Source organism: Lampetra fluviatilis, chromosome 46 (genome assembly GCF_964198595.1).
Source record: "Lampetra fluviatilis chromosome 46, kcLamFluv1.1, whole genome shotgun sequence".
Classification (NCBI taxonomy): domain Eukaryota; kingdom Metazoa; phylum Chordata; class Hyperoartia; order Petromyzontiformes; family Petromyzontidae; genus Lampetra; species Lampetra fluviatilis.
In genome coordinates, this window is record NC_136320.1 from 6545482 (window position 1) to 6556003 (window position 10522).

Below are 10522 nucleotides of genomic sequence, written 5' to 3' on the forward strand. Positions count from 1 at the left end.
CCTGGTATACAGCAGGTCGTGGGTTTGATGTCCACCCTGACGCCTGCTGTATGTTTGGAAGTTGCGTGTCTCTCTCCCCGTGGTCGCGTGGATTTTACTCCGGGTTCTCCCGTTTGTCCCTCCACATTAAGAATCGACGTTCGTTTAGACTTTAGAGTATTTTACTGCTCTAAATGTCCACGTGATAAGCCACTTCGTCGAGCTATCATGTGTGATAGCCAGGTCGCTTCTGAAAAAGAGCTGTATATTTCAATGGGCCTTACCAGGCAAAATTAAATTTTTAAATAGTTTTAGTTTACCGGAACCGCGTGCTTCAAAATGTTTATTTTTATTTTGTCGTCGTTCCAATTTTGGAGATTTTGCTGGAGCAATGTGGACTTGCAATCCCAGAAGTCACCGCTCCGATCCGATCAACCAGCGGCGGCGGCAGTAGCAACAATTAGCGCAGGTTTCTGAAAATCGGCCGCCTCTGTCCACACGGCTGAATTAATGAATGGCTACGCCACTCGATCAAGTAGATCGCGTGTGGTCGGGGTAAAGTGTGGGTGACTCTCACACCTCTTCTAAATCGCCTGGCCAGCAATGGAGGAATAGGCCAAACACTCTCTAGAGGGGCTCTCCAGAGCTCCCTCACAAGTAGAGGCCCTTTTGCCAGCAGTGGTCAGAGTGGGCAATTGCATGACTGCGCCTTCAACTTTGAGATCAGCAATTCACATATAGCAAGCTGTTGCGATGCAGTCGTCCAAAATTGTCCGCTCTTAACCCGCAATCCCAAGGCCCGTAATTCCAGAACCGCGCGCTCCAGATTTTTGACGTTTATATTTTTGTTTCGAGGTCTATTTAGGGTTGACGTAATGCACTAAAATGGGTAACATCATACAAGCTCTACGATAATCGTATCGTTCGTTTTTTTGCCAAACAGTGTCGTATCGTGATTATTATCGTGGCTCGATTAAATCATGATCCGTATTTTATTTGCTGGCAAAATAAATGTTGAAGAAACAACGAACTCGTTGAACAAGTTGCATTGTAAAAAAATCTATTTACAATTAAATGGCGCTTTACAAAATGTTATCCGGGGTGACTGACGGCATGGCGATCACATTGCGTTGTCACTTTTGTCGTACGGCAAACTCAAGTAAATAACTTATTAAAGCAAAGTAAAAGGCGTAAGTAGTACTAATCACATACCTGCATTTCCCATATCCCCTCCCTTTGATGCTGCTAATCCTGCATAATGCACGGGCATAAGCAGTACTAATCACATACCTGCATTTCCCATAAAAATGCTAAATTCCTCTTGATATGCAAATTATTTTGTCAAGGCGTCCTTTCCCCCCCTTCCAACCCAGCTTAAATATATGCTCCAAGCATGGTGCTGTTTCATTCAGACGCTGTCGCCTCGACAGACCTGGTTTTCACCTGAAGACGGCTGCTTGCGTTGTGGCCGAAACGTGGTGAGAATTATTTTATTATGTTTTATTTTTATTATTTTATTACTTCCCTTCTACGTGACTTTACCGAAAGAACCAAGAAGATAAAAAAGTGTCAAATACAAGGAGTACAACGTTACAGGATGACCTGACAACCGCAGTGTCGTCGTGAAATCCGATACCGTAGCATGAAAAATTATACAGCAGCAGCCATCGCTTTTTGAGTGTATTTTTATTTTCACGTCGTTGTTTGGGTTATGGGGATTGCTTTTTTTTTCTTGTTGCGCCGAGGCCTTACGAGAGACGGCGGCTAAACTTATCGTTTCCTGCAGCCTCGTGCCCCGGTGATGCAAGACGGCCGACCCAGAGGGCCCCCAGCCTACCCCCTCTCCCCCCACCGCATGTGCCGCCGGTCGACGGACGTCTGAATTGGTGAAGGTACTCGGGCGACGAACGCGTGGGGCACCAGCGACGTAAAGTGATGGCGCAGCGGGACGGGAAAAAAAGCAAAAACGAAACTAGCGCTGCGGCTCTTTGCCTCGGAAATAAGAATGATAATTTACATTTGTAAAGTGGCGAATTTCATCTGTAGATGCCCACCAATGTGCCACCCGTTTGTATGGAAAGCCAGGCAATAAACAGAACCTGCAGGGGAATCGGCCAGAACTCGGGGGTTAAGGCCACTTTTACGATACCAATATTAATAATGCCATGATCAATATTACGATTTGTAAATAGTTTATGTTGGGTATAATGTAAAACTATTTTTTACTATAACCCTCCACCGTAAATTGTCAACATTTTGCTTGCTCTTGAACGTTAACTGATCTTTGCTGAAAACCAAACCCATTGGCATATTTCCCCCCATCACGTGACAACGTGATTTGATTGGCTCTGTCGGGCGGTGGAGGGTTATCACTAAAAAATTAACCTACACGACCCCACCAAAAAAAACAAACTACGAGTCTTTAAAAGTGCCCTTTCTTCAACCAGCAAAACGCCTTACTGAGCCTCAACACTTTTTATTGGCACGAAAGTCCTCCTGCATCGAAACGTTTGGCCAATCCCACACGTGAATGTTTGGCCGTTTGGAACGTATCTCGAGCATCCGGAGAAGAATCCACGTGCATTCGAGGATGTGACATTCAAAGTTCCACACGGCTAGATTCAAGAATCCCATTGCCGTGGCACTGTTTCACCTCGCAGGCCTCGCCTACAACACCTTGTGTTGACAGGTAGTCTCCCATCCTAACCAGGTTTGGCTCTGCTTACCTTCTCAGATCTGATCGGGCACATTCATGATTATTTGATCAAAGGCTAAAGTGCTTTGTCTGACACATCGCATCTAACCTTATTTGTTGACTTTGGCTCTGACGTTTATATATATATTTATACTAGTAGGAACCTGGTTCCACCAGCCCACAGGGGATTATTGTGTCCGTCCGTCCGTCGTGTATCCAAAAATGGGAGGGGTGGGGCTGGGTGGAAGGGGAGGGGCTGGGTGGGCAGGGGCTGGGTGGGGAGGGTGGGGCTGGGTGGGGGGTGGGAGGGGTGGGGCTGGGTGGGGAGAGGCTGGTCACCCCGTGGTGCCCTTATAAAACTCAACGTTTAACCTACTCACGCCGGCTTGTGCCCGCCCTCACAGTCGGGCATATTTGCGGAATACACCACGCCGCCGTTGACCCTGGCCATTGACCGAGCAACCCAACGTTCCTACCAGCTCCCTCCGCAGGAATGTGTTCACTATGCATCACGCAAGCCAAGCCAACATACATCTGGAAATCCCGGGGAATCTCCCACATTCAAGTACCATCCAGGCTCAACTCTGCTTAACCTCAGAGATCTGATGGCATCGCGTGTTTACAAGGTGATTTGCCTTCCGGCAAAGGAAGCCTCGCCAAGTCTGAACAAGGATCTCGCTTTGGGGTTGGTGGCAATTCCACGGTTAAAACACTTCTTGACACGACGAAGGTTGTAGGTTCAATTCCTTTCCGGAGTCATCTGAATGAGCACCAGTTAGTGGGAAGTCATCAGCGATCGGTTCCCTGGAGAGACCCGTCTCTGCTATTATTTGTCAATCCGCTGCTGGATTAAGGCCTCCCTACGCCATGTCAGCCATGGGGGTTGTTTGACCATACTTCCCCAGAAGTGCACGTACAGTCATTTTTGTATGTCCACTGGGGGATGAGGGTCTCGTAGTTTGTAAGAGTTAATCGACCATGTTTCACCACGCCGGTCAATAGGGGTTGGTGGTGGCGGGTGTGCGTAGACGTGGACGCGTAGAAGTACAGCACAACAGCAGATGTTACTGCCCTGCCCTCTGCTGCCCACAACGTAGCCCCGTCACGGTGAAAGGAATAGGGATATGACTTTGAGGTCAACAGGTCACCGAATAAATATCTTGAATGCCATAGCACGTGACGTCAATTCTATCGGGGCAACCGTTATAGAGGCAGGCACAATTTTAGTGCAGGGGGAAAAAAACCCGATGCATTCTGGAATGTAAACACTGGGCCTGCATCTCTCAAGTTGAGCAGCAGTGGCTGGGAGAAGCATTTTGCGAATGAAGCCAGCTGTCAACCACTTCCTGCCCCAAATCGCATCTCTGATAAGCACGATTGGCTACGTACGGAGCGAAAAAAATTCAACGGACACATCCATACGTACGTACAAGTCAACCCAAGCCAGTGGCGTGGCTATCGAGTGTGCAGGCGGTGCGATCCCACCGGAGCCCACAGGCAGACCCGGAGGGGGCCCAGACACTGGGTTACACTTCACGAGGCGTTGTGTCCTTGTGATACTCGGCCTGAAGCTTCACTGAACATTAAACACTTCCCAGTACCCAGCTCCGTGGTGGGGGGGGGGGGGCAATTGGACAGAGCTCCCCCCCCCCATCTATTTAATTGCTAGCGCCAGGCCCCGTGCCAACCTTGGCATGCCAAGCCTCTACTCTACACCCAACCGTAGACGGCCGGCGTGTGGAACGGACCGGCCGCCTCACGCGCCGGATTTATCGCTCTTCGCTCGAAACGCGTTGGGGGCTGTGCGTCACACCGCGTCACACCACACCACACGTCACACCGCGTCGCACCAAACCGCACGTCACACCGTGTCACACCACACCGCACGTGCTCGTGACGATGTCAACTCACAGGATTTCTGGAACATGGCCTTGAGCTCAGCGACGGTGACCGTCGGCTCAACCTGCGCGTCGCAACACAGAAGGGATATACGACACGAGCCGGATTGTAAAGGAATTAATTCATTGATGAAACACCATGTATATTTATAGATGGATTTTTTTTTAATGAATTTGCAGCGATTTGTTATTTCACTGCTGAATTCAGGTGTCCCCATGTGCCGTAATGGTCCGCGTGGATGCCACGGTGGCGAGATCTTAACTACTTCGCTTGGGATGCAGGAGGTCGTGGGTTCGACCCCGACGCCTGTCTATTTGGAGTTTGCATGTTTCTCTTTCTCTCTCTCCCCGTGGTTGCGTGGCATTTTCTCCAGGTCCTCCACATAAAAAAAACATGCACTTAAAGTATTTGGTTGCTATACATTTCCACGTGATAAGCCACTTTTTTTAGGTATCATTTGTGGCCAGGTCGCTTCTGAAGAAAGAGCTACATAGCTCAGTGGGCCTTACCTGGTAAAATAAAAAGTTTTTAGGTTTAAACCGAACCGCCAGACCGGGGTGATACGACTGTTCCAGATCAAACTCACCAGCAGACAGCCACCTCCATGTCGCTCTTCTATCGCTACTACCACACGGTTACCGTCCCCCTGATCTTAACTCAGCGATTCTTCCACCCATAATAATCGGGGTTTTCCCCTTTTTTTCTGGCAACAAAACTGAAACCTTTTTTTTTACGAGGATTCATGTCTGCATTAACCACAATACTTGCAGATAAAATGCAAACAAAAAAACACACTCTGAACAAATGCATTGTCCTTGAAACTGATTGATCCACACCAGAGACAGCTTTCTTTTGAGCCTCGTCTCAATTGGTGCTCGACCAGATGATGCCCATTTTGAGAACTCAGTCTACCAGACTGACTGGGTCAACTCATCCGCACCGCATTCAACCACAACACCGCAGGTCAAGAACTCTTCTCTTCCCGCGTCTTCCCTTACACTGGCGTCGACTTTGGAATCGCTTACATCATCGTCGTCTGTCTCCCCCCCCCCCCCCCCCAAATTTCTTCGAACCTTGCTCCTAAAGCAAAAAAAGTATCGACCACTTATCTTCTACAACTTCGACGGTGCTGTTCGTTGCTGGCCACTTGGCCTTTTGAGCCGTGAGGTGTGCGAACAGCAACCAGGTGGCACTCACCACTCAATTGATTCATGGACTCTGGCGGATGGCCCATTCACAAAATCTGCCAAAACGTCCCGGGCTGGGCACTTTGATTGACAGGGCCCGTGATGAGAAGGTGCGATTCATGATGACAATTAAAGAGAAAAAAACGTTTATATAAGCAGGAGATTTTGAAAAAAATCCAACAAAGTTGGCTCTCGTTGGCCTTGCAAATTGAAAGTTATTTCTGAACGTGACCTGACCATGTTGGCAATCGACCCTGGGTTTGCATTAGACGGCCTCTGCTAGTCGGAGGGACAGTTATTAAGCTCATTAATCAAACGGAAGAACATGGAAATTGCATTATCGGGAGGCTTCATCATGCAATGCCGAAGCCAAGGCGCCACTAGGATGTGGATGCGACTGCACTATTGCATTTAAACTTTAGTACCGAGTTTTAACTTTCTTCAGCAAAATTCCTACTGTTTGGGCCGTATTTTGTTTATTGGAGAATGTAGGTGACCGTGAGACTAGAAACGCACACTTAAAGTTTTGTTTGTAAGTTATTTTAATTTTATTTTATCCCTCTAAACATTTCTGCGACACAACAAAAGTAGCAAAATCACTCCGAACCCAATTTTTTGCTTGCATTTTCAAAAAAGTGACACTGCCAAACACAACACGGCCTAATTGGCAAACTTCTGCCAACATTTCTAAGCGACCGAATGGAGAGAGCGCGACGACGCAGCATGTCATAAACTTTCGCGCACAAAAAAACAACAACAACATCGCACCAAAGCAACAAAAAAACACAACGAGAGTTGTGCCCGCACCTCCTAAAGACCCAAAAAAAAATCTGACAATTACCTTGTCCATGAAACAGAGCTGATCCTTGCTGAGGCCATCCTTGATCTCAACCTCGAAGAAGGTGGCCCTGCTGACCTTCTTTCCCCGGCTTGCCTTCTTCGTCTTGTCCATCATCTGGTGGGCTGTCACCAGGAACTTGGAAACGGCAGCAAACATTTTTAAGTTATTGGCGGCCATGGATTAGCGGGACCGACGGTCGCGAGCGCGCCAGGCAGCGCGGCGTCGCGAGCGAGCGACTCCGCTGCGTTGCACTCGGCGCGAAGCGCTATCCGTGGACCGTCCCGTCGGGCGGCCGATAGACACAACAGCAGGAGCCGTTTCGAATTTAAATTTGGGGTTTTGCTCGCCAGTGGACCGTGCGGTGACTGTTTCGCCGTGTCCTTTGGGACAGCGGACACAAATACAACGGGCGTGACGCACATCAATCGTAGGGGCCACACAACTTGTTCTCACAATGCTGGCAGCGCGCGCGCATTTTTAGTCTTTCCATGTGATCGGAGCTACGCTGCCGCCGGCCGCTGCAGCCGGCTGCTGCAGCGGTGCGATGGCAAACCGGACTCGCGACGCGATCTCCCGGCGCGGAAGCCGAAACATTTGATGCAAGTTTGTCAAGAATCCTGTTCCACCCTTCTTCCGATCAACGGACTCCGGTGGTACCCCGTTAACGCATCACGCGGTTCGTCGATGGGCAGATCACGTGTAGTGGTGCGGGTAAAAAAGATAAAAAAGTGTGGGTATAGTTACCTATTGCGGTGGCGAGATGTTAACTACTTCGCCTGGTATACAGGAGGTCGTGGGTTCGATCCCGATCCCGACCCTGATGCATGTTGTATATTTAGAGTTTGCGTGTCTCTCTCTCTCCCTGTGGTCGTGTGGATTTTTCCCGGGTGCTCTGGTTTTTAGAAACATGCGTTTAGAGTATTTGGCCGCTATACATTTTTGCATGGTAAGCCACTTCATTTGGACTCTCATTTGTGTTCCTGGTCAAATAAAATAAAACGTTTATAGTTTAGATGCCAGTTGTTTGGGCAGTGGGGAAGAGTTGGCAAAAGTGCCCCCTCGAGTGGCAGTCTCGAGCTCTGTCAAGTGGAGGCTCCTCTGCCAACAGCGGCCTGAGCAAGTCCAGGCAGGGCTGCAACGTTATCCGCTACCGTGAGATTAGATGATGAGCTTACTGTGCTCTCGCTAATTTGGCACGGGGTGCGTTTTGGTGCGGGTTAAAACCGATCATTTGTGTGTTTTTCTTTCTTGAAAAGTGTATTTTTTGTCGCTCGATTTCAGTACCGTTACCCTTGACAAACGGTCACACTGGCTTTTCAGTCTTTCATATAAAAAATATTTTTTTTGAAATCAGCCATGAAAAAAAATATTGCCCATTTTGATGGCCCGTGCACAGGCAAATAACTGATAATGTTGCTGGCTCTGTGAAAAAAAATGCGGATGTTAAATTTAAAGAAAAAATTATATACACCATTTTTATATTCTTGGTTCTTTTGGTAAAGTCACGTAGAAGGGAAATAATAAAATAATATAAATATAAAACAATAACAATTGCTATAGATTTCACACCTGATGATGATTGCTTGTGTTGCAGTCGAAACGTCGTGAGAATTTTTATTTTATATATTTATATTATTTTATTATTTCCATTCTACGTGACTTTACCGAAAGAACCAATAATATGAATCCCTGCAGTCACGAAAGCTTTAAATCAAAATACACCATTTTTGTCAATCCACTGCTGGATGAAGGCGTCCCCCATGCTGTGTCGATCGTGTTTGGTGCCTGACCACATGGTCAGTGCGGGTTGGTGAAGGGGGGTTGGGTGACCAGAGGGAGCGGTTCAGATATCACTCCGTCAACCATGGCCAGGAATCAAACTCGGGGGGGAGGGGGTGGTATTGGCGGAATCTTCCGCGTGGTGCACAAACTTCTACGCAACAATGATGATTTATTCTTCGTTGTAATTGCGCTAAAACTGCGGCTGCGTTGCAACGCGCCGTTCTTCACGCTGGCTCGGACGTTGACCAGCGTCACGATTTGTTTTTGGTGCCTATTCAGTAAATCAAAGCCGCGCTCGCTCAACATCGGCCCAATGTTCTCCAGCGCTCACTATCGCGTCCACGTGACGGTCGTCGCAAACACGAAGCGAGCGTGGCAACAAGGACCGGCGCGTGGCTCACGCGAGAATGAAACTTTGCGCTCCAGGTACTCGCCGGGTAAAAACCAGCAGGGAAAGGTGGGGGGGGCGGGGGCAGGGCGGGGGGGGGGGAATTAAAAGAGATTTAAAAAAATCAAGAATACAAAAACTAGGACGCTCTTTGCCATCAAAACCCCCAGAACTGTGTTCGTGCGGAAAGGGACGAGACGAGCGAAGCGCGTCAATCTAGTCACGGGCACGTACTCTTGACGGTTCTGCCGATTGCACCAAGTTGCGGAAAAGTGTTGGGTGAGCCGGACGGGAAGAGCAAACTCACGGAGAGGCGCGCAAACGGACGTGCAGGCAGGCAGCGAGACATTGAGGGAGAGGCAGAAACATCGAACGCGCTCACGTACAGCTCCTGAGAGCCCTGGTGCCCGCAGAACCTCAGAAGCGACACGCGCAGAGGACACGCTACGCACGATAGGAGAGAGGCGAGGTAGGAGAGAGCGAGAGAAGAAGACACCTCACCTAGGGGACACGTGTGGCGTCTTCCGAACGACGCCTGCCACAGCCTCCGCTGCGATCCGCCTCGCGCTTTCTGGGCCACCTTGCCGGAGTCAAAAGAAAAATCGCGGATGTCCAACGGAGAAGTGCCTTGTTGAGATACGGACGTATTTTACCGAGGGCTGTTTTGTCCCGTTAAAAGTTCCCCCACCTCCTCCCCCAGCCCTACGCCTTGCCGACCGTCGAGAAAAAGAGAATAATTGTCACACCGGCCCAGGTCGCGAGCGGGCGGGCCGAGCGAGAGCGGCCCAAAAAAAAAAAAATGACGCGCGCGTTAATTTATCCGCGAAAATTTGAACGGCGAGAAATTGCGCCGCGTCGAATATTTCTCGTGGCGGTGTCGTCGGCGGTGGCGGTGGCGGCTCTTGACGGCCTCTGCGTCGTCCCCGCGCGCGCGCTCAGTTTGTCGTCCCGTTCCACCCCGCTCCCCGCCGGCTCTCGGCACGCCGTCGAAAAGTGCGAGCAGAAGATACGGGGGGATGCGCAGCCTCCTGTCTCCATCCATCCCACTTGGTACAGCTGACTCAATTCGCGCCTGCTTGGCACAGCTGTTTGGGCAGTTTTAAATAAGTAAATAAATAAATAACCGCGTACATAAAAATATCAGGGGTGGGGGTGGGGTGGGGGCAGGACGGGGGAGTGGGTGGGTAGAGGGGGGGATGGTAAGAGGTGGATGAGCCAGGGGGCCGGGAAGGAGTTGGGGGTAAAGAGGGGGGGGGGGGGGGGGGGCTGCTCACAGCAATGGTGAGGTGGGGAGGTAAGTGGGGACATGGTTGATGAGAGGTTAGAACACTTTTTTTTTAAATGCCCAACGAAGCAAAATTCTTGCCTGGAAATCAGACACTGGCTTGGCAGCGAGGTCTAAACGCGGGTGGTTCTCGTGTAGAGTTGCAGAGTTGCACGTTGGCTCATGGGCAAGGGAGGGCAGAAGGCATCGCATGGTGCGTGTGGCACGTGGACGTCGATTTATTTATTAAACAAACAAATCCCTGTGTCTGCTCTCTCAAATATTGTTCCATTGCTCGCTACCCTGGTGTTGTCACCCTGCGCCTATGACACCGGCAACGCCGCCACCGTCACTGCCACCATTGGCACCACCATCAGGAACATACCACTGCCATTGCCACCAAAGACAAAACATCCCCCCCACCCACCCCCTCCTCATATAGCCTTTACGGACTGTGGGGGCAAGTGCTGTTAGCGAGTAGCACCTA

At 49.7% G+C, this 10522-nt stretch overlaps 1 protein-coding gene across 1 annotated transcript in view; it reads right to left on the minus strand.

Moving 5' to 3' along the window:
• Positions 1–9357, minus strand: part of LOC144947730 (very-long-chain enoyl-CoA reductase-like) — a 36526-nt gene extending 27169 nt beyond the window's left edge. Inside the window, 3 exon segments of the mRNA XM_078877059.1 lie at positions 4586–4637; positions 6602–6736; positions 9273–9357. Of these exon segments, the coding sequence (XP_078733185.1) occupies positions 4586–4637; positions 6602–6715 (166 nt within the window). The 5' untranslated portion in view covers positions 6716–6736; positions 9273–9357.
• Positions 9358–10522: the final 1165 nt, after the last annotated feature.